Source organism: Cladophialophora bantiana (genome assembly GCF_000835475.1).
Source record: "Cladophialophora bantiana CBS 173.52 unplaced genomic scaffold supercont1.24, whole genome shotgun sequence".
Lineage (NCBI taxonomy): Eukaryota > Fungi > Ascomycota > Eurotiomycetes > Chaetothyriales > Herpotrichiellaceae > Cladophialophora > Cladophialophora bantiana.
This window is the reverse complement of record NW_015971598.1, coordinates 415,359-437,851: the sequence shown is the minus strand read 5'-3', so window position 1 is coordinate 437,851 and position 22,493 is coordinate 415,359. Positions and strand designations below refer to the sequence as shown.

At 50.4% G+C, this 22,493-nt stretch overlaps 7 protein-coding genes across 7 annotated transcripts; 5 read left to right on the top strand and 2 right to left on the bottom strand.

The window, feature by feature from the left end:
- Positions 1 to 387: 387 nt before the first annotated feature.
- Z519_11915 (uncharacterized protein) lies at positions 388 to 1,154 on the top strand (the record flags this gene model as incomplete). Its single annotated transcript, XM_016769623.1, has 4 exons — positions 388 to 407; positions 462 to 689; positions 795 to 927; positions 1,005 to 1,154. 4 exons carry the CDS (start codon positions 388 to 390, stop codon positions 1,152 to 1,154), a joined length of 531 nt encoding a protein of 176 aa, XP_016614259.1.
- Positions 1,155 to 1,628: 474 nt separating this feature from the next.
- Z519_11914 (uncharacterized protein) lies at positions 1,629 to 2,306 on the bottom strand (the record flags this gene model as incomplete). The annotated part of the gene is made up of 1 exon (XM_016769622.1): positions 1,629 to 2,306. The coding sequence occupies one exon, from the start codon at positions 2,304 to 2,306 to the stop codon at positions 1,629 to 1,631; it is 678 nt and encodes a 225-aa protein (XP_016614258.1).
- Positions 2,307 to 3,348: 1,042 nt separating this feature from the next.
- On the top strand, positions 3,349 to 6,120 carry Z519_11913 (protein sey1; the record flags this gene model as incomplete). The annotated part of the gene is made up of 3 exons (XM_016769621.1): positions 3,349 to 3,542; positions 3,597 to 5,773; positions 5,822 to 6,120. 3 exons carry the CDS (start codon positions 3,349 to 3,351, stop codon positions 6,118 to 6,120), a joined length of 2,670 nt encoding a protein of 889 aa, XP_016614257.1.
- Positions 6,121 to 7,320: 1,200 nt separating this feature from the next.
- Z519_11912 (uncharacterized protein) lies at positions 7,321 to 7,800 on the top strand (the record flags this gene model as incomplete). Its single annotated transcript, XM_016769620.1, has 1 exon — positions 7,321 to 7,800. The coding sequence occupies one exon, from the start codon at positions 7,321 to 7,323 to the stop codon at positions 7,798 to 7,800; it is 480 nt and encodes a 159-aa protein (XP_016614256.1).
- Positions 7,801 to 10,708: 2,908 nt separating this feature from the next.
- Z519_11911 (uncharacterized protein) lies at positions 10,709 to 11,716 on the top strand (the record flags this gene model as incomplete). Its single annotated transcript, XM_016769619.1, has 1 exon — positions 10,709 to 11,716. One exon carries the CDS (start codon positions 10,709 to 10,711, stop codon positions 11,714 to 11,716), a length of 1,008 nt encoding a protein of 335 aa, XP_016614255.1.
- A 1,725-nt stretch (positions 11,717 to 13,441) lies between these two features.
- Z519_11910 (uncharacterized protein) lies at positions 13,442 to 15,096 on the bottom strand (the record flags this gene model as incomplete). Its single annotated transcript, XM_016769618.1, has 2 exons — positions 13,442 to 14,200; positions 14,266 to 15,096. 2 exons carry the CDS (start codon positions 15,094 to 15,096, stop codon positions 13,442 to 13,444), a joined length of 1,590 nt encoding a protein of 529 aa, XP_016614254.1.
- A 1,088-nt stretch (positions 15,097 to 16,184) lies between these two features.
- Positions 16,185 to 17,771, top strand: Z519_11909 (uncharacterized protein; the record flags this gene model as incomplete). Its single annotated transcript, XM_016769617.1, has 2 exons — positions 16,185 to 17,554; positions 17,612 to 17,771. The coding sequence occupies 2 exons, from the start codon at positions 16,185 to 16,187 to the stop codon at positions 17,769 to 17,771; spliced, it is 1,530 nt and encodes a 509-aa protein (XP_016614253.1).
- Positions 17,772 to 22,493: the final 4,722 nt, after the last annotated feature.

Sequence of the window (22,493 nt, the reverse complement as noted above, 5' to 3'; positions counted from 1 at the left end):
TACTTCGGCTTTATCAGAGACTTATCAGCACTGTTGCTTTCGAACTCGGCTTGGCACTCCTAGGGGCACCTCGAAAGTTGTGTCCGCGCTGCTTCATATAGACATATTCCATAGGCAGGGTATATTGTGACTGTTGCCTTTGATAATCGCACAACCGTTTCCCTGCTCACTCAAAGCTTTGGGAACTCACAGGGTCTTCCATTTCAACTAGAAAGCTAACTTCGGATAATCTAATTTCCGGGACAATATTAATACGGTGAATCATAGAGCAGCATCTACTCGTCTTGGCATTTGGAGCTCCGCCTCCGCAGCTTCAACTTCAACTTGGGAGCTATTGTTACTACGACAGTCAAACAGCGCTTGTCTCGTGGTCCCAAAGTTGCAATCATGGCGAAACGAGACGCAAGGTACGGGCTCCAGACATGTGCAGGACGCGCGTGTAACTAACACTTTCTTCACAGGTTCAGCACCGATGTGCTGATTGACACCACTCCTATGCCTGACCACATCCCCAAAGTAGAGGAGATCGGAGCCAGTTCAGCACCATTACTGAGCGCCTCTTTCTTCATTGGAGCAAGATGTCGACCTTTCAACGATGACTATATGCAGTGTAAGACCGAGGCGTACGGTCGGGGAGAGTTGGATTGCATGCGGGAAGGGAGGAAAGTCACGAGATGTGCGGCGAGCGTGTTAGTGTTAACCCGATGACCGAAAAAAAGATTTGGAATCGACCGTGGATTGGGGTAAGAGCTGCTTGTGTTACATATTGCTGATACTGTCTGTGGATGCTGCAGATTGGCCGATATCAACAAGAACTGCCTAGAGGAGTTTCGAGCCCACTGGAGTTGTCTAGAGAACAATAACCACCAACTATGGCAATGTCGACGGCCAGAACGTGTGCTCAACAGATGTGTCTTCCAGAAAATTGTATGTTGCTTGATTCCCGCCCCTTTGTGACGGGCTCCAGTATGGAGCATGGACAGTGAGACTGATCGGTGACACAGGGATTGGAGAAGACCATTCCTGACACGCCAAAAGGCCAAACGCCAATTCATCTCCGGGACAAGCAACTTTTCGCAGATCACCCGCAAGTCGTTATGCCGTGGGAGAAGGATGTGGGGGTTAGAAAGAAGGACGCTGCTCAACCGCAGTGAACAGGCAACACCATAAATGTGCTGCATCAGAGATTCAGATTCTCTACCGAGTACTATGGGTGTTGAATACCTGGTTGAGTCCTTGGTCATGCCTGGAAAATAGAAGGCCATGTCAACGTGGAAGGAAGAAAGGCGTCGACAGATGGAAATCCTTGTACATATGTAACAAATGGCCACGACGGCGAGCCAAGGCTTCATGCAATGCTGGAACAGGCTGGTCGTGCTGCCCTTTCAACCTACTTGGTGCCTTCGAGGAGGTTACCATTTAGAAGGGTGCTTTTGATACGAGTGTCATCCCATCTTCAAAGCGATTGAGGAGCACATCGCTAACCCTGTGCCCGCGTGAACTGGACGGATAGGCTTTGAGACAGCGGCCACTTTGTGACCATGACATCGTGTGGATCGCCTAAACACAGACCGATATTAACGCCCGTCGGAGGTTCATTCCACCTTTTGTGGCATTCGCCTTTGTCATCACTCTTCCTCTGGTGTTGGGCATGCGTCGCCCTCGTCGTCGGTATCATCGTCGTCATATCCGATCTCCTCGGCAGTCTTCTTGCCCTCAACCAAATCCCTCAACTTCTCGGTCCATTCGGTGACCTGCAGAATACTCCCCTCCTCTAGCCCATTAAACCACTCATCTAATGGGACCCCCTGAATGTATCTTGGAAGCTTGCCGCGGTGTGCCCTGAGTCTTGTAAGCTGTTCCGATAGGTGTCCCATTGCAACAGTGCGAGTGGACGGGAAGCTCTTGAGTAGATCGGTAAGGCGTCCATTTGGTGGTCCAGTGACCCAAGATCCATATACCGGAGCATCAGGCGTGGAGGCTAGTAGATCAGACTTGACTGGAATTGGCTCAGGTTCTCTCAGACCAGCGGCTGTTCCAGAGCTTGTTCCTTGCATGCGTTGTGGCATAGTGGAGGGTCTGAAGGGAGCAGCAAGGCGACAGTTCGCGTTATGTTCGTCGATGTGGGCTGTGGTACAACCGGTCCCCTGACAGTTGATGAGTTTCTTGCCGTGCTTGCAGGCTTTGGGGACAATGATCTCTTCGCCGCAGCGATGACAAGGGATGGTCTTCGGGACCTGAGCGGATTGTGTCTGTCCCTGGGTTGCGGCTTTGTTGCGGCGGTTCCTTTTCTTGTTTGGAGGCATTTTTGCAAGAAGTGGACCTCGAAAGGAGAGCAACGAGATTCAGACTGTCGCTCTGAAGATATCTGGAGTTGACGATGACAACAAAATGGTGCTCAAGGGTGTCCGATCACGTCGGTATCACTTGGTTCAGTAAGAAGTGAACGAAAAATTCGAGACGGTGCAGTTGATGAGTCTGCCTTATTTGAACTCTGAGACTTCTCTTCTCGGCGTGGGCAAATGCTTGTCTCGGCGCCAGAAATCATGTTGAATTCTGCTCGTCGCGCTGGTCGTGTTAGGAAGTCTCGCTAGCCAGGGAGTTCAGCCTTGCGCAGACCACTCAAAGTAAGACGTCCACTTCAGAGCACAACTGTAACTTCCAAAACGTTCCCGATATCTTCGGCCAATATTCTGCATCAGTATCAGCAATTTCCGACTCGTCGACAGGCCTATGGGTGTGAGTTCAGTAGGTGTCCTTCTACCTTCCGGCACCAGCAATGTCTCAAGAGGACATCAGGTTCGGTCTCCGAGAGCGCACCTTCTGAGTCACAATTCTAGGCGCAGAGTGACGGCTAGGAAGCATGCTGGATGCTCCACTGTCCTGTCTCTATCCGTGAACGAGTAGGCACATTTTAGTGTGAGTGATCTTGGGAACGTCGTGGACAAGGCTGAAGTTTACAGTACGTTGACGTTGGGGAAACAGGCAGAAGGGACCGCTCACTCCGAGACCCCCCACAAGTACAAGTACACCCCTCCGAGTCCGGAACGGATAATCTTTTAGGTGTCACCGGGATTAACAGGCTCTAGTCGGTGAGATTTGCTTTGCTCAGCAGGTAAGCCGGACTGGGCCAGGGAGACCTGGAGGATCATCTGGCAGTGGCACCAGTGGCAGTGGCTGGCACCATCATCTGCCAATTGTTTCATGACCGCATCCAGGCCGCACACCATCGCAAGTCCCCTGACAGGTGGTGTCGACCACTTATTCTTTTCCATGTCTCCCTAGCAAATACCAAGGCTTTGTTTGCAGGGATATATCATCCGACCGCCATCACGGACCGTCATCGTCATGGCGCATTCGACTTTGTCGCCGCCACAGTCCCCAGTCTCCTCGACATCTCGCGATAGACCTCTCCCAATCAACCGAGCATACACTGCCCCAGAAAAGATGTCAGTTAATGGCCATTTTGCATCTGCAGGCCAGAATGGGACGGCAAATTTTGAGCATGGTGTTCAAATCGTCGACGAGGATAAGCAATTCAAGTAAGTCCCCTGGCTCCGGGCCCTGGACAATGAAATCTTGCTGACTCGTCGCAGCCCTGATCTGGCCAAGTATCTCAGTTACACTGGAGTCTCTCATGCCGGATTCAACTATCATCTCATCTCCGTCTTCGGGTCGCAGTCGACTGGCAAGTCCACACTTCTAAATGCCCTCTTCGATACCGATTTCTCCGTCATGTCCGAGTCAGAAAGACGACAAACTACCAGAGGGATATGGCTGGCAAAGAACAAATCGGCAACGTCAGAAATGGCGGATAATATCCTCGTCATGGACGTCGAAGGTACCGATGGTAGGGAACGGGGAGAAGACCAAGACTTTGAGCGCAAGAGTTCTTTATTTGCGTTGGCGACTAGCGAAGTTCTCATGGTCAATATCTGGGAGCACCAGGTCGGATTATACCAGGGCGCCAATATGGGACTGCTGAAGACGGTCTTTGAAGTCAACCTTCAGCTGTTCCTCAAGGACCGAAAGTCCACTTCTCGGAGTTTGTTATATTTTGTCATTCGGGACTTCCTTGGGACGACGCCATTGCAGAATTTGCGGAACACACTGATGCAGGACATGGGGAGGATATGGACCAGCTTGTCAAAGCCCCCCGGGTTGGAGAAGAGCAGCATTGACGACTACTTCGATTTTGCTTTCACTGCCCTGCCACACAAGCTATATCAACCGGATCAATTCAAGGCTGAGGTGGCGAAGATGGCAACACGGTTCAGGGACGGTCAACGCGACCGCCGAAGAGATGCATTATTAGGCGAATTTGATGGTGGCATCTTCCTTCCAGAATACCACCGACGAATACCGGCGGACGGCTTCTCCCATTACGCAGAAGGTATCTGGGATCAGATCGTGAACAACAAGGATCTAGACCTCCCGACCCAGCAAGAACTTCTAGCCCAATTCAGATGCGATGAGATTATGAGGGAGGTCATGGTCGTTTTCGATGAGGCGATCACGCCATTCGAGACTCAGCAAGCAGACGGAGCAAGAATGGGTAGAGCCGAAGCCATTTCTGGACTTGGGGCTGCCATGAGAGGAGCGCGAGCAGAAGCTATCAAGAATTTCGAGACTGAGGCCAGCAGGTACCACAAGGGTGTCTATCAAAGGAAACGAACGGAGCTGGAGAGCAAGATTGATACCAGGTTGAAGGTGCTCTTCGCTGGGCAACTTTCGGCCGCGCACAAAGAAGGCGTTCAACAGTTCTCCGATGCGGTCAGCGCGGCTGTCAAGGCTGGACAAAAGAAAGGAGCTTCATATGACTTTGCGGAAATAGTGAAAGATCAAAAGAAGATCGCGCTCGAGAAATTTGGATCTGTTGGGAAGGAAGTCACGATCGAAGGGTTACCATGGTCGAACTACAAACAAGAAATGGCCCTTTACCAGAAAGAACTAGACAAGATTTCTGGCCAACTACGACGGGACGAAATGCGGCGACTCGCAACCAGGGTCGAAAGATGGGTCAGGAGCAAACTCAACGACAGCGTCGGCTTGGAGTTCAACGCGCTTGGATCTGGCCGTGGTGGATCCGGTGCTCCCGAGCATGGAGATCGACCGGCAGAGAAGGAAATCTGGGACCGTATCTGGTCTTTGTTTGTGGCCACTGTGCAGGATGCTGAGAAGCGCTTCGCTGACCGAGCTGCTTCCTTTGACGCTAGCTCCGAGGAAGTCGAAGTCGGCATCTGGAGACTTAGAAGGAAATCTTGGGGCGTTCTGCGTTCTAAGATTGACGAAGAAATGATGGAAGGTAATCTCTTGCTGAAGCTTCGAGAGAACTTCGAGGACAAATTCAGGTATGACGAGGCAGGCGTTCCGCGGATTTGGCGCCCGACAGACGATATCGAGGGCATTTACACCCGCGCTCGAGAAAGTACATTGACCCTGATACCTCTCCTTGCTCGCTTCCGGCATTCCGAGACGGGGGCTCCACCACCTCTTGACCGGTGGATCGGACCAACTCCAGCAGCAGCGACTCCGGCTGATGAGGAGGATCTAACTCCCATTGGAGGAGTTGACGAAGAGGAAGGAAAGAGTCTGGAAGAGGAGACGACCGTGCTCAATGAAGCCAAACGGCAGGACTTGACTGTTAGGTTCAAGAAGGCTGCTGATGGAGTTTATGTCGAAGCCAAGCGTAGTGCGATTGGTGGTATGACGCAGGTGCCCCTTTATTTCTATGGTCTTTTGCTGGCACTGGGGTGGAACGAGATCGTTGCTGGTGAGTCGCGTGAAATTCGTCTCAGGTGTATCACTAACAGTACAGCAGTTCTTCGCAATCCCCTCTACTTCATGTTCCTTATCATCCTCGCCATCGCCGCTTATGTCACTTATACTCTGAATCTCTGGGGCCCGATAATTAAGATGGTGAATGCAGCATCTCAACAAGCTCTCGAAGAAGGCAAGAAGCGGCTTAGAGAGTTCTTAGAAGAGAATCCCACGGCGAGACATGCGGTGGCCATGTCCACGGGGCGAGATGAGTACGAAATGAGGAATTTGGACTCGACTCCTAGGGCGAGAAAGGTCAAGACAGATGGGGCTGATGATGAGGATGTTGATGATATTTAGCGCCGCAGTGAAGATTGTTTGCGTTCTACGGCATGGCACAACCCTGATAACAGAGCGAGCATTACAATGTTTGTTGCATAATGCAGACTGACCGGGTCGAGGATTGGAACAAACGACTTGGAATAGAAGGCAATGGCATGAATGTTGAGACGTTACGGCATGCCGTGCAGTTGTTCGGTCTGATGTGGATCGATATCTGAATACAAGTGTGCGGTTTGGGGTTGAGGTTGGCTGTCTCAATACGCATACATGTCAGCTGAGGACCTACATTCCCTTGAGTGATAGCTGCGTTCAGAAGCGTTCTAGCTCTGCCATCAAAACTCATTGAAGCGCGCCTTCGCGTTCGAGGCTGGATCCTGGAGCTGAAACATATTACATATCACAGAATTTTGAAACACTTCCGGCATGGCTCGTACCGTCCTCGCCTCCTCATCCTATCACATTCGGGGATAGCCGGGTCGCCATGACTGGACTATCAGGTGATGCGATGCGCCTTACGGAGCAGCACATCCTCCGCTGGCCGATAGATCAGCGAGAATCTCGATGTGCGCCTGGTGCTTTTCTACCTGACTCTCAGCCTCACCGTCGATCTATTAGACTTCCTTCTCTCTTTTATCAGAGCCTCCCGCTGAGGAGATCTTCAAACGCCAATTCCTCCTCTGCTGCCCCTTCTCCAAAAGTTGTGAGCCGAGAAGTTTGGAGCTCGCGATGAACTTCAGTGTTAGACGTGTGGATATGTTGCCTGTGTGGTAGCACCAACAACCGTACCTTCTAAAGATACGTTGCCCCGAATGCAATCAAGCCAAATGCAGACGTTGTAAAGATGCTGTTCTTAGGAAGCCGGAATCGTCTTCAAAAAGCCTCGATGCCCTCCCGCCCCCTCCCCCCAGCCCAAAATACCATTAAGGATGCAATCCAAAAGACGTCACGCCCTCGGGTACTATCCATGCCGCTAACACTCCCAAGGCTGATCTTCCTGTCGCACTCACAGCGAGTGAGTCGAGATCAGATGCCAATACAAAAGCCATTGGAAGCGAGAAGTCTAAATCTACGCCTCGAGCACAACATCCAGAGGTTGCGTCCAAGGTGGAATCGACAAGCAACTTGCCGTGAATAATGCCTCCACTCAAGCATCGAATGATCTGAATTAGGCTCTTCTGTACTTGCTGGGCACTCATCTGGGACGATTACCCTGAGCACATGGCTGACCACTTGAGAGCTATGGAGAAAGAAGCGAACGAATACTTCAGACGTTCAGCTAGTGGGACGAACAACATTCGGAATGGCGGATCGGGTCGTGAGTTATACTCGAACCAGAGAGGTTGGCTGCCGCCGGTCACGAAGTTCGGCCCCTGGAAGAAAGCTGCTGGCGAGCTTGACGCTGAATCCCAGGGGCAGAACAGAGCTCCGCAAGCCACGAATTTTACGTCGTACTATCTTACCTGCACACCAACAGACGGACGGATCCCTATACTGATTCAAGCACGCGCCACCTCCGTTAACTCGGACAATAAGTCCTTTGACATGCTTCAGAAAGCTGTCAAAAGTCTCAGGAAGTTGTTTGGAGGTATTTTAGTGCCCCACAAATTTTTCTACATCACTGCAATTGCCAGCCAGCGAAGTCAGGCCCGATGCCCACTCGAAGAGTCTTGCAAGCCTCACTCCCCGGTCCAGTTGTGAATTGCAATCTACACAACTGTTAGCAATGATCCAAAGTTTTGACGACGCTGTACACTGCTCACGATATTTTCTTTGTGTATTCTTAATTTCGCACGCTCGGCAGAATTCGGCTTCCAGTCCATGGAAAGCGTCATCGAGTCCCCTCTGTGCTGGGCTATATACCACTAGCTGAAAACAGATGAGCAGTGGCGTCGCAGCTGGTGCTTCAAGAAACGTGTGACTGACCTAGTCCTCCAAAACTCGGTGGCTTGCAGTGACCATTACCAGTTTCGGGGAGAGGCGGAAAGGGAAATCGAACTCATGCCCTCTTTGCAAGTATCGACCGACAATCTTCCACTCTGAGCTTTTGGCGGCCTCAAACCCTTCCTTTTTGTCGCCGACAGTCTAACGCATTCGTACCGAAACCTTATCTACTACGTCGGGTGAAATGAGCCATTCTTTTCAAGCACAGAGCACGAAGTTTCCGCATATGATAATAAAGCGATAAACAGACGATCATACTCAGCAGATCTTCCGGAGAACCTAGACCCAGCCATCATTTGCGATTATGGCTCATGCCGCATTTTCAGAGCAACACACAGCGAACTTGACAAGCCATCATCGTCTTATGACCAGACGACTGGATCAAGCTCTTCCATGCGAGTAAAAGGTGATCCTGCCAAAACACCCGTGCGCAAGCTTATGACAAGTTTAAATTTGAGAGTTATGGGCCCAACTGAACTACTGATACGATTGAATGGCTTCTGCCATACGATGTTATCGGAACTCCATACATCTGTGCTCGAAAACGTTCTGCCCACCCCTAAGAATTCCCATCCTTCCCGAGATACAAGAACAGGGAGCAAGAACTAGAGCAATACTCCTTCTGATTTTACGAGCAACAATACGAATGCTGGATGTTATTAGTTTGAGTGGAAACTTCCAGTTGGTCCGTTGGTTTACGTGGCTTTACGACACCAGCTTCCTGAAGCTCCATAGGTCTCTAGAGCACGCAACCCATATAAATGACCCTGAACGCGGAAAAGCTGCACAAGGATTTAACGGCCAATCTCTCATCTTGGCTTCGAGAATACGGGGCTCTTGTCGAGACACAACAAAACTCCTTGCCCTTGGGGGGCCGTTAGGACTTAGCCTCGATATCCTCCGTAGACGGCCCTCAAGTTCAAGAAATACACAGGAAAGAACGTGAACTTCACGATCTCGTTTCCCTTTCGACTAGATTTCCGCCCAGAGCGGTGGATTTCGCATCTTGGCTGTCTTCACCCAATTCTATAGTCAAAGCCGGTCTCCTGGTCATGGGGGCGCTCTCTCCTTGCTCAGTGGGGATCCCATACTGACAATGAGAGTGGGCAAACCACGTGCGTAGGGGGTAGGATCAAGGCTCTGTGAATTCGTGTCATTCTCTATCTCAGAGGGCTGTGACTTTCGTCTATGTATGACACAGGCTACCAAGGCCATAAGCTAGCCAGCTGGAAGGTGATCAAGCCTACCCCCAAGGTAGGAACATACCTCAGCGTAGGCTTTTTCTCTTATGTAGGGGGGCTACTAACCGCGTAGGGTTTCTTGCAGTCTCAGTAAATTTGGCTCTACAATACACAGGACTTGGTGTTCTGATGGGTCCAATAAGCCTTCTTTATATCTACAGCACAACCTGGGGATGAGGGTTGAAGTTAGCCCAGATTCTTGCTTGGGCTTCTCTATGTTGGATCTTTGGGCACACATTCTTGACGCAGGATTTCAGATATCTATTCCATCTGACTCTAGTGTATTATCCCCCGTTGTATTCTAAAGGATACCTTTTCTAATGATATATAGTGTCATTTGGGGGACCTGTTCGAATGCTAAGCCAGCTTGAGAAATGTTGCAGGAAATCCAGAAATACATGGGAGTTAAGGGCACGCCAAGGTTTTCGTGTCTCTCAGTACTAGCCTGACGGAATTGCTGAGCCTCAGGTGACTGAAATAGCTACATGGTCCTTTTTTTGGTCTACCTATTCGCGAAGACAACAAGAAAATTAGGTGCTATACCCACTACTTGACGTCTTATGTGAAATCCCCTCCTGATCAATCTGCATAACGTTGTCTACAGTTTTCAGGTCGGAGATAGATGAATTGGAGAGAGCAACGGCAGAGATGGATGCATATGCCACCAAATAGAGTCTGTACGCGGCGTCTTAGTATTTGATATTGAAGTAGAAAGCTTGGACGGATTTTAGAGACTGCCCGGGGATATAGTGAGATGCCTCTTTGCAATTACCGGTTGGCAAAAGCCGAGGCCACTGGATAGCTAGACAATGTGGTGGCCAGCACCAAACTGAGTGCATGCACTCCGCATACAGGTTCATGTTTCTGAGCCTACTTGGTACTGGCAATTGGGGCTTGGTGTCTTCTGAGTATCAGTAGGTCAGTAGGTCCCACTAAAAGTGGAGATATTTCAGATTCCATGCTGTTTCAGGAAATTCCCGCGCAACCAAGAATGTCTCCGCTGCAACAGTTCCCTCGCATCTTCCCTTGTACGCGAGACTGTCACTAAGTCGACACCAATTCTGAAGATCCCGAAAACACCATACCTATGGCCCCCTCCATTGCCCATGCGAAACAGCCGCTGGTGGATCATGTAAGGCTAATCTGTTCATGTTCCAGACCTTAAGTCCGCAGAGACCAGACTTACTTCTCAGCCTCGGCCGCTACGTGCATATGCAGGATAGGCAGTGAGATCACCGACCGGGTATCTACCGATTAGGGGTAGATTTCACGGCGGTCGACAGCTTTCTAAAACTATAAAGGCCCCGAGTTCCTGCACTTGACCTCTAGGAATATCAACCACCTCGAAAACCACGACAGCAGCATACATATTCAACGTTTTCCTGTTTGCCATATCATTAACACAGATCCGAGAAGATAACACCATGGCACCCTCCGCTACGTCTTCAATCGTACAGTCGACCGTTCTTGAATTGGCTGCTGGCTACAAAGAGCTCGTTGGAGAACCTCGCATTGTTGGATTGACAGCGGATCCTAAATTCTCTCGTCTCCTTGACAAAGCCAAGCGTAAGGACTTGAGCCCCAACCTCGGGACGGAGCTGCGTGATGTTCAACTCAAGGACCTCACCAATGATCAGGTCGAAGATCTTGCCGCCTTCGTTTCCACCCGGGGTGTCGTCGTCTTCCGTGACCAGCAGCTTGGCGTCGATGACCACCTCGCATTCGCGCGGCGTCTTGGCGACCTTCAGGAAACGAATCATCCATTTTCCAAAGGACTGCATCCTGCCTTGCTTCCCATAGCCGCTGACAAGGACTCCAAATTTGCTCCCGGCGAGGCATGGCACTCAGACATGTGCGAGGAGCCCTACCCACCAGGATACTCCATCCTGTACATGGAAAAGGTTCCAGCAAGCGGCGGCGATACCTTGTACGCCAATATGTATGCTGCATATGACAAACTCTCCCCGCCCATGAAGAAGTTTCTGGAGGGCAAGACTGCCGTCACTCGCCGTGGCACCAGAAAGTACCGCGGGAACTTGGAGCAGGGCCGAAACACCGCCTGCTCCCATCCGGTTATCAGGACACACCCGGTGACGGGGTGGCAGATGCTGTTCACCAACGAGGCCTGCGCGGTCCACCTGGGCGGCCACTCTCCACTGGAGTCGGAACACATCCTGCGTATGCTGGCACAGCACATTGAGAAGTCGCCCGAATTCCAGATCCGACTTCACTGGGAGGCCCATTCGGTGGCCATCTGGGACAATCGCGCCGTCCAGCACCAAGCCATCTGGGACCACTGGCCCGCCGAGCGCAAGGGCCGTCGTGTCGCTGTCATCGGCGGCAAGCCATACTACGATCCGAATGGGAAGTCGCAGGCCGAGGAGTGGGGTGGGAACCAGGCGCCAAGGTTCTTGCGCCACGCGGAGGAGTAAGACAGGCAATCGCACATCTAATTCTGTCATGCCGTCGATCCTTTCCACAGAGGCAACATGGACGTAAGTCGTCAGACAACGCAGAGCTCATAGGTAATTTTCTTCAACTATATCATGTGACTAAATAAAGATAGCCACGTAGAAAAAGGTGGCAAGGTGTGTTCAGTGTCTTTTTTCTCCACAAGGTTATGGGCTCTCAGCCACGCTATCATTGATTACATGCTTAGGTACATACTCCTTGTACACACACAAAGAGAGAGATAGAAAGAGAGAGACAGAGCACATCACTGAAGACTAATACTTCCAGCTAATTGTTCAACACCCAGGATTCAGGCGACCATCTCTCCACTTCCATCCCGAAATGGCAATTTCTTCGCGGAAAAATTCAACCACCATTTTCGGATTCTCCGTCTCTTATCCCGTCTTACGACGCCGCACGAATATGACTGTAAGAGTCAAGCTACCCAATAGGGCAAATAGATAACTTATTGTGTACCCCGGTCAACATTATCCTCAGAGGGAGGAAGGACACTTGATTCTTGGTCTTGCTCTTCCTTGTCCTGCGTCGTTTGCTATTGGACTCAATCCAGAGTGTGGACCGAGCGTTGGGGGATTTCTTGTGTACGCGAGCAGGGGAGATGTACTTAGCGAGCTCGCCATCGTCATCGTTTCAAGACAGAGAGAAAGTCCCACCCTTTTCTTTTCACACCCCTTTCGAGGCTATTACCTAATATGTGCCTAGAATACTTATCCGTTTCGGGAAATTATCCCGACCCACATTTTAAGTGTCCTTGACCTGCCCCCGCTCTTTTCTTGTGGTGGGGGGCATTGTGCGTCAACTCGCTACTAATGGAAGTATGTGATTCCCTACAGGACGATTATGTCCGTATGCAAACAAGTGTGTACACCATGCACGGAATAATACTTGTGCATGGATCAAATATACAACTCATCAAGAAGTAGGCAAGAAGTTGTGACCAAACTGGCAATGCAATTCTCATGCTAGGATACTCGGTGTCTCAAACTCCTGTCAAAGCTTGCCCGTATCGGGGTTCGACCCGGGAGGGAACCAAGTCGCTTTTTATCCGTTCACAGCCAGAACTTGGCCTTCCTGGTAATTCATTCCTACTGGTCCATGAATTAATATAAGTGTCAGCGGTGTTGCTTAAGTCTTCTTCTGTGTCGCAGTTCAAGTGCCCCGCATCTTCTCAAGGGCATAATTTTTTTTTACCTCGTGTATGCTGTACACGTTACCATGGCTTCCTCTCTGACGTTTCTTTTCTGCATTCAAAGTGGTTTTCACAAAACCTGCAGTGCGCCTGCCTCGATCACAACGAGTTGTCTGTATGTTGGGACTAACCCGACTCTCCGTCGGTGTTGAACGACCTCTCTCTTTTCTCTATCGAAAATTCCTACCTCGATGGCAAGCTTGTCATGACTCAATCTGCGCTGTGAGTACGAGAACAGAAGAATGGATTGCTAGGGGAGTTTTTGCCTTTCCGGACAGCTCGTAAATCACAATTTCCCCCGGCTGTTCTATCCCGCGAAATCCAAGCCTACCTTAGCCAGCTTATGAACGATACCGACCCCGTAGCGTTCGTTTCTGGAATTTTTTTTCTTCCGAGAATGTAATCTTGCCGGGTTTCAAAACCAAAACCAATGAACGTCCGCATAGGCCTCTTATAGCCAATTGCTGGAACAGGTAAAGGGCACAAAGAGTGTCCTTCAAGTGAAGTTCGACAGAGAAAACGAATCTTGTTCGGTGGTGCCAAAGCGCCAGCTGCATGCGAGTTCGCAAGCTCGGTGCCGCTGTTGATCTTCCACCGCTAGGGCTGCGACGACTTTAACGGCAGAGAGCGTGCGTACAGAGTCACCACAGTGGGGTTTCACCAGCCTTTGGTACACTGCGACCTGTAGGACTGAGGCTGAATAAGAGGCGATTACTGACCGGTGACGGGGAATTGGAGATATTGAGTCAAAATCCACAGGAGCGAGATTTGACACGGCAATGACCAAGAGGATGGAATGAAGGATGATCATGGCGGCACCATACACAGCGATGCAATATGAAGTGAAAGTGTCGCGGTATAGATCCTGGGTCGAGGTAATATTTGTGTCAATTTCTCGTGGACACCCATTTTCGGACGGCACTGTAGTGGTTGGAATAGGGCTGTCAGGGAATTGTAGCCAGACGCCATTAGCTTGTGAAAAATGCCACTGCCAGTTTTGTAGCCTGGACATGAGCACTAAGACATCCTTTTCGATTTGGAGCTTAGCGTCTACACTCAGAACGGATAGGTTTCGAATGCAATCCCGTATTGTTTCGCCAGGTTTCTGAGAGGGAAGATGCAGTTCGCGAGAGAATGAGAGAAGGATATCAATGAGCAAGTCCGGAAATATCTTAGGATGGTCAGTGAAGGGAATAGTACTCCAGTCTGATGAGTCGAACCACGAGGGTCGATTCTGCCAGATAGAGTGAAAGGCCTATACCACGAGTGTCAGACATCAACCCTAACCGCGACAGAACATAATTCACAAAGGACCCTTACTTCATAATGCCGCATTGACCGAAATATTCGATGTCCGATCCCAGCACGACAGTCAAAGGGACCTCTGCTTCGGATTATCTCGGTGGCCGCCGTATAATGCGCGGATCGTATATCCGCTGTAATTTCCTTCATCGTCTCAAAGTATTGAAACAGCAGTGGCACACAAATGGCCAAGTAAGATGGGAGCAAGTTCGAGAATTTGTCATCCGATCCCTTTTCGGCCGATGCTCGAGTGCGAGATTGTTGAAGTGTAGCACGGTGGCATTCTAGACCGGCCGAATACCAGCGCATGGCGTCAATTTCGGCCTGTTTGTGGCGGTGTGCGACTGCAAAATAGACTAGAGCGGCAGCCCTGATGGCATACTTCAATGACGGCATGACGTCCATCGACAGGAAGTTGGGCAGCTCCAAGAACCACGATTGCGGGCAATCTGGGTACGTAAGGAAGCGCGCTGTAGTGACAGACTGGACAAATTGACCAACGAAGTGTTGCTCAAAGAGGAGGTTCGTGTTGACTTGTTCGGGTTGGGCCAATTCAAGGAAGGGTGGCCAGATATTGTCTTTGACTGTTTTACACGTGGCAGAAGGACTCTCCTCAGTGGCGGTTTTCCAGGAATCGGCAGTGTTTGGTTCATCATTGTTCACCCACGCTTGGCCTTCCTCGATCGGTGTGTCGGTCTCCTCTGTGCAAGGCGGGTTCGAGCCTGGTGTGCTACGAGAGCTCATAATCGTCACGAGAGGTCGGGGTGAGTTGCTGTTGTCTCTGACGGCGGCAGGCTGCTCAAGTAGTCTGGGTCTCCGATTTTTTCCTTGTGTGATCTTTTCAGTCATGTCCAGGAAGATTGTTCCTTGAATGGGGCCAGAACATTGCAAGCCAAGTCGGGAGCATTCTTGACAGATCGGCGACCTTTCGTCGCACTAGAATCTCTCTAAACATCAGTCCAGTCCTCTTTCCGTTCTGCGTAGAGCTGAGAGGCGGGGGAGTCTATATGGAAGCTCGGAACAGAAGGTCGCAAACCCACCTTGATGTGGCGCTGGACGCATTGCTTGCATCCCTTGCTCCGCGGTGGTCGACTCATGGTCCGTAAATGTGGTTTCACATCACATTCGCCCGGAAGGTTGGACCATATCCAGGTGTCCTACTGTAGGCTTGTTGAACGTCACAGAGGAATATAGTTTCTGAATGAGGCAAAGAGAAGGGGACAGGTGGGTGGTGGTTTCATCTGCCGGCTAGCTACACCAAGGTGTGAAGTGTGAAGGAATCCGGGAGTGGAGCAAGCCGAAGGATCCGCTTCTACTGACCTGGGTGTAGGTACCTCCCTCACTACCTAGTAGGTATGTCGCTAAATGATCATTCGGCTCCAATAGTGTACCTACTTGGTAGGTGAGCAATCAGGGACCGGCACTGGGGCACCGAAAGCACATGCCTAGGCAAGGACATGCACCAAAGGGGCCCTGCACGGCAAGTCCGGCAGGAAACTCATCTAAGGCAATGACGGGTGGTCACGTTGGCACCCCAAACATGGCGTGGGGGAAGCCTAATTAGTGAGCCCTCGGCGCCAATACGATGGCGGGGCCCAAGGCTGGGGTTAGCCTACTGAGTAGTAGCCTAGAAGCCCCCTAGAGCCCCTTGGCCCCGCTTAGCGGCCTGGTGAGCCGTACTGCGGTAGCTACCTCGTACTGGGTACCAAGTACATAAGCGCAAGTGTGGTGAGAGCTTATCGGCCACGATAAGGTTGCTGTGCAGCTGATCAAGCTCTGTGCCCACTAACCCTCGCGTGCCACCATCTGTTCCTGCGAATGATTCACAGCAACTTGGCCGCTTTTTCCAAATCTGTCCACAAATCAACCCATCGCGGAATAGATTTACAAGTTCCTTCAGTCTCATCCCACTCCCTGCTCTCAAGCTGCATCTCATCATGGTCCGCAAAACGTCTTCTGGCTTCTTCTCGTCCATTCATGAAGACATGCCACTTCATGTATCAAGGGGCTATGATCGAATGGTCCAGCACTCCGCCTACCCATCGTCCTCGACACCTCCTAGTCCTCAGAAGGAAAAATTCTCCCCTGAAAGGTATACACAACCTTATCTGGACTTTATGACCCAGAATCCGACCGTCTTCCATGCTGTCGACCATTTCACGGCCAAGCTAGCCAAGGCGGGCTACGTATATCTGTCAGAACGTAAACAGTGGAAGATTGAGCCAGGCGGGAAATACTATACAAAGCGGAACGGCAGTGCGTTCATTGCCTTTGCGGTTGGGAAAGAGTATAAGCCTGGAAATGGTGTCGGAATAGTCGCCGGTCATATCGATGCTCTCACTGCAAAAGTCAAGCCTGTTCCAAAGCTGCAGACAAAAGTTGGGTATGTGCAACTTGGTGTTGCACCCTACGGCGGAGCGATGAACATGACTTGGTGGGATAGAGATCTGGGCATAGGTGGCAAGGTTCTTGTAAAGAACAAGGACGGATTGATAGAGGAGAAGCTTGTCAAACTGGACTGGCCCATTGCGAGGATACCAACCCTCGCACCCCATTTTGGGGCAGCTGCTCAAGGGCCCTTTAACCTCGAAACCAACATGGTTCCAATTATTGGACTTGACAATTCAGACCTATCAGGAAAGGAGCTCCCTTCCCTCAAACTCCCTGCCGGTAGCTTTGTCGCAAGACAACCGGAACGCCTCGTGCGAGCGATTGCAGGAGAATTGGGTGTCACCGAGTATACTTCCATCGTCAACTGGGAACTAGAGCTCTTCGATATCCAGCCCGCCCAGCTTGGTGGTTTGGACAAGGAGTTCATCTTCGCAGGCAGGATTGATGACAAGCTTTGCTGCTTTGCTGCCATTGAAGGGCTTCTGTCTTCCTCTGACGACGCTTCCCCTGGGATCATCAAAATGGTTGGGTGCTTCGACGATGAAGAAGTTGGGAGCTTCTTGAGACAAGGCGCAAGGTCAAACTTCATGCCGAGTGTCATCTCGAGGATCTGTGAGGCGGTGAATGGCTCCAGTGGCCCCAACCTCATCAACCAGACGCTGGCCAATTCGTTCCTTGTCTCTTCTGATGTGTCACATGCAGTCAATCCCAACTTCCTTTACGCATACCTGGAGAATCACTCGCCGCGCTTGAATACTGGAGTGGTGGTGCATGCGGATGCTAATGCGCACATGACAACTGACAGCGTCTCGACTGCCCTAATGTCCCGGATCGCTGAAAAGTGTGGTAGCACCTTGCAAGTATTTCAAATTCGCAATGACAGTCGAAGCGGTGGCACTATTGGGCCCATGACTAGGTACGACTCTCTCCAGCCACGTCTAGATCTAGATGCTAACCGATTTGATGTTTAAAGCTCAAGATTAGGTTGTCGCGCAATCGACTGTGGCATTCCGCAGTTGTCAATGCATTCTATCCGAGCAACCACGGGGTCACTCGATCCTGGTCTCGGAGTTCAATTATACAAAGGCTTCTTCGACTATTACGAGGAGGTCGACGCCGAGTTTGCCCAATGAAATCGGCAGAATTATCTGATCAGGTGTAACAATACCTCGGGAAATAGAGATTAGAGACTTGTGGACATCATTCCAGAAGAGGGTTCAATCCGTCGCCATTCCGATTCTATCTCGCGCAGACCGAACCTACAAATGGGTTTTGCAAGCTCCCTTCATTTCGTTCACCTTCTCTTTTTGCATCGATATCTTGTACTCCCAAACCGCGGATCTCGTGTTCCCACCCCCCAGATCACCTCGGACGTCGTTGGAAAACGCCACACATAATAGTGTTGTGAATGCCGCTACCTTACAAATCCGCCACCGTTGGGCGTAGAGGGACTTCAATACTTCATCAACAACGATATCTGGAGCCAGGGCTATCCTCATATACCTAATTGGAGTTGCCTGAGCTTGGTCAGATTATCGAAGATTATGAGTTTACTCATTTCAAGGCAAAGATTTCGTACACGGATCCACAGCTTCTGTAAAGAGGCATCGGTAGCTTTTTGGACAGCTGGGTGGTTGAGCAATGACAGCATCTGACATGATGACGACTACAGCTTGGATATGTACCATCTCCGTCGGCGAAAAGGTTGCGACATTATGATGCCTGTCAATCTGTCACAGGGCTGCTACTGACATTATTGTCTGTCTCGTCCACCAAATCCGCACTCATGGCCCACAACCCACGAGTAGGCGAAGCTCTTGTGGCCAGGTAAAATGAAAGGCCGATATGGCGCCTAATCAAATGACAATACATCGATCACTTCCAGCGCGAGCACATTTGAAAGTGAGTGGATTCCTATTTATTTGTGCTACGCTGCCCTCGTTGCGATGAGTGTAAAAGACGCCGTGAATGACACCTACTATCAACACCGTAGCTGTCGCCGTTCATTTTCTTAAGCTATCTTTTCCCTTATCTTTTCTATAGATCACCGCTTCGGCGTGGGCTTTTCAAGTATCCTAGCACTACAATAAAGCAGACTCCTCCACTTGGCGCCTGAAACAGAAACTCCCACACAACCAAAATTAACAAGATGAACCGTCTATCGAGCTTCCTCTGCCCCCTCGCTCTCACCGGTTCGCCTGTCTCCATGGCAGGCGCCAATTGCGCCGTTGCTCCAGTAGAGGGTGCTCGCTATAGCTGGAAGATATGATTTTGACCTGAAGGGCTCGCCGGATACCGATCCAAATATGCTATCCTGGAATGACCTAGGTGCACAACGCGTTCATTATGCGAGTGACCAGTGCAACAAGCAGACTCTAACCTCGACGCTTCCGGGAAGAGACCTCTCGGCACTCCCTACTACGTTTCCCGCCGTTGGTTTGTCCTCTGTTGAAGTTCCGCCTCATCCAACGCCAGCACTCTCATCTCTCGCAGGTTCTGCGCCGACAGCATTGACAGGTTCGCTGGTGTCATATCTGATCATATCTTCATCTGCGCCCATGAGCTCACCCTCCCGTCAGCAGCCAGTCCAGACGACCACATGGGTTCCGGTTTCGGATGGGAATGTTGCATCTGGCGGTATGGGTTCGGGCATCACTTCAAGTGTCAGCGTCCCGTTCTTCGCAATTATTCAGCCAACCCCACCGTCACCTGGAGTGCACTTTCAGTCGGCCAAACAATTCGGATTCCTCCCTCGCCAACGGCGCTCCCCAAAGTGAATGGAAAGCTTGCCGAGCAGGTCGTTTACAAAGGTTTCAGAGAGACTATTCCGGTGACGTATCACCAGCTCGGCGGCGATGGTTCTACGGTATAGGGCTGGCTACAAATGAGTGTTTGGATTTCTTTTGACTACTAGTTCAACAACTTGAGGACCTTCATTGGCTAGCGCTGTGCTTATAATGTGGCACCTAATTCCGATGAAGAAACGTGCCGGGTCTACGCTGCTATCCTCTCTGTAGCCGCTTAGCCATGCTTGGATCCGAGGTTCATTCTGGCGGTTGTCATGCAAGAATCTAATGGATTTGTTCGGGTTAAGACAACCACGAATACATTCCCGACCCCGGTCTCTTGTAGAGCTTCTTGAATCACCTATCTACATGCACAGCGGTCAACCCGCTCAACCATTCTATGGTGCCGCCAGATTTTACAACTCAGGCCTAGATAGCTTACCCCTAGAGGCAAGTGGAGATCTTGGTAGCAACATTCAGGGAGCTCCTCGTTGTTATGCTAGTGATATTGCGAATGGGTTAGTTGGTTGTATCAATGAGGAGGATAGTCCCAGTTTCTGCACTCTGAATCAGCAGAGCCGAGGATCAGACAGCTCCACCTGTTTCCTTGTATGTCCTATGGCCTTCTATTTACGCTATGAGGATTGTTGCGGGCGTTTCTCAACCCCGGCCCACTGAAATCTTTTACGACAATGAATCCTTTCTATGATCAGGATTACCCGAAAACGCTTCATCGTGTCAGGGTCTGTTGAATGAAATCGAGGCAATTCTCTTTCCGAACTCCTTGGTCCCGATTGCTGTGAAGGTATCTAGGTTGTTTGTTTTATTATCGAGGTAGCGCGATGAGCCTTTGAGCCATTCTCCCGGTAAAAGAGCTGACTCAACTCTTTGTCTCAGGGTAAACGGGTGTTTTCTTTGGTATAGGAAGGAAGGTGAGCTCTCCTGCGTGCATGAACTATCATGTCATGGTAAAAGGAATTGTGTTGAGCACATCAGTACGATCTATCCTTCCCCGAATCAGCAATAGGAACACATAAGCAAAGAGCAAGATGGCCTCCCTATTTAATACTGACCTCTCTCGCAAGACTTCGGTAAATCCGCCATGTCATTCTCGACCGCGGTTTCGACACAAATCAAAGCCTCCTCTGAGTACCTTGTTGCCTTTTCGCATCTTCTATTCGATTATTCGAAAATATTGATCATGATGCAATCACCAGAACCAATTCAAGGGACACTGAAAGGATGGAAATGGACCTCGAAGAAGGTGGAATTTTATCAAACAGCAACGTTGAGTTTCAAGATGATTTCAATTCCCGGAAGAGCTAAACATGCAGATTGTCCTTGCAGATCCGTTGCAGTATCTACAGCTTCATACGTTCGGCTTTATCGCCAGCCACAAAGTGCGAGGATATTCTCATGGGGAACTTATTGTGTTTCTCAAACATCATCTGAGCTCACCTCAGTCCTGGTCCGCGAGATATTCACGCGCCAGCTGCACATCGCCCTCCACGGGCGGACGAAGGATATAGCTTTGTTTAGGGGGCTCTAGAAGGAGTGACTGCCCAGTTGGAGAAGGTGAAACAGGCGGATTAAGTCGGTTCCAAGGTATGCGTAGAGAAAGAGTGACAGTTATGCAAGATTCCGCGACGCTAACAAACGAGGCAGGGTACACGAAAGCATAAAAAGTGATACGTCTTACACGATCACGGACGGAATTTCCCCTCAGAAGGATCAACAACTGAAAAGTCCTGCCTATATAAAACGATCTCCAGGGTGTCATTTCTACTATTTTCGCGGGCCCGGACTCGACGTTCGCTTCTCCGACAAGTGTTTGTTCAATTAGACCAAGCAAAAGCGTCTGGCAAGTCTGTGGGCCCCAAAATACGAGCCAAGGCTTCAGTTCCTGGATGGTGGCACATCGAAACGAGCATTCAGCCGTGGTGAGATACATCCGTAAGCCGGGATCTCTGTCTCCAGTTTTCAATCATAAACGGCCTTTGGCACCTTCTCACAGGAAGAAAGACATGGCCAGGTCGAAGTCAGGGAGAGGTAGGAGTTAAGAGGTAGGCACGGCACTTACAGAGAAGCAGACGTAAGGAGAAGTTGCCAGAGCACTAGACAAGATTGATAGTTTGATTGACGGGTGGCTAAAGGAGGAATAAGCTGAGTGGTTGCCATCAGGGACGCCAGCCTCGTCATCACCCTTGCCAAGTCATTTTGTGAGGAATGTTTTTCAAGATTTCTTCCCAAATCACTAATCACACACTTTACTTATAAACATCGATGTTCCTTGTTTCTCTTTTCTCTCTTTGGTCTCAGTTCTATATCATGGTTGAATATCTCCTTTCAAAGGTCGCACTTCTATCATTCACGGTGGGTGTTGCCCCGGCCGCTTGCAGCCTGCAACAAGCTGGCCGGTGTTGCTCCAATGCTGCGTTGCAAGCTCTGCAGTGCTCCCGAAGCCAATGTGGTTCTCCTTTCCGGTGCATCTTTCAGTCTCTTGCTGGTCGTCAAAGCCATTCCAGTGGATCGCTGCTGTTTTCCTATCAGGCCTCTTCGCGGATATTGCAAGCCGGACGGTTGTCTATATCACCCATGGAAGAAGTGTCACTGACTCATGACAATGCATGTGTTTCCTTGGCCTTCTCTCGCTTGTCCTAATATGGACTAACCAGGCCGTTGATCTGCGGACACTCTCTTCCGAACGCCACCCATATACGAGCAAAGGTAAGTTGAGGCCGGCAAAGTCTCTGGGGACAGAAACAACACCGTTCCTCTTGTTCACAGTCTCCACAGGAAAGTTTGTGTACTTTTCCGAGGTTATATGCCCAATTGGGCAAAGCATGTTTTCCCGGTTATATGTACTGACGGCAGGACACGAATACGAGGTACTTTTGCTCTGGGCAAGCCTTTTTTCTCTCCAATCGCTGGGGTGTCAAACGCAACCGCCGAAACTCTCCTCGATACCTCTATCTGCTGCTCCTTTTCAAGCCTCCAGCAAATTCTGTTCACATTACCATCTTACCGGAGCCGACATCCTCAGCGCTTCCCCGCACGTTCCCCGTGTCC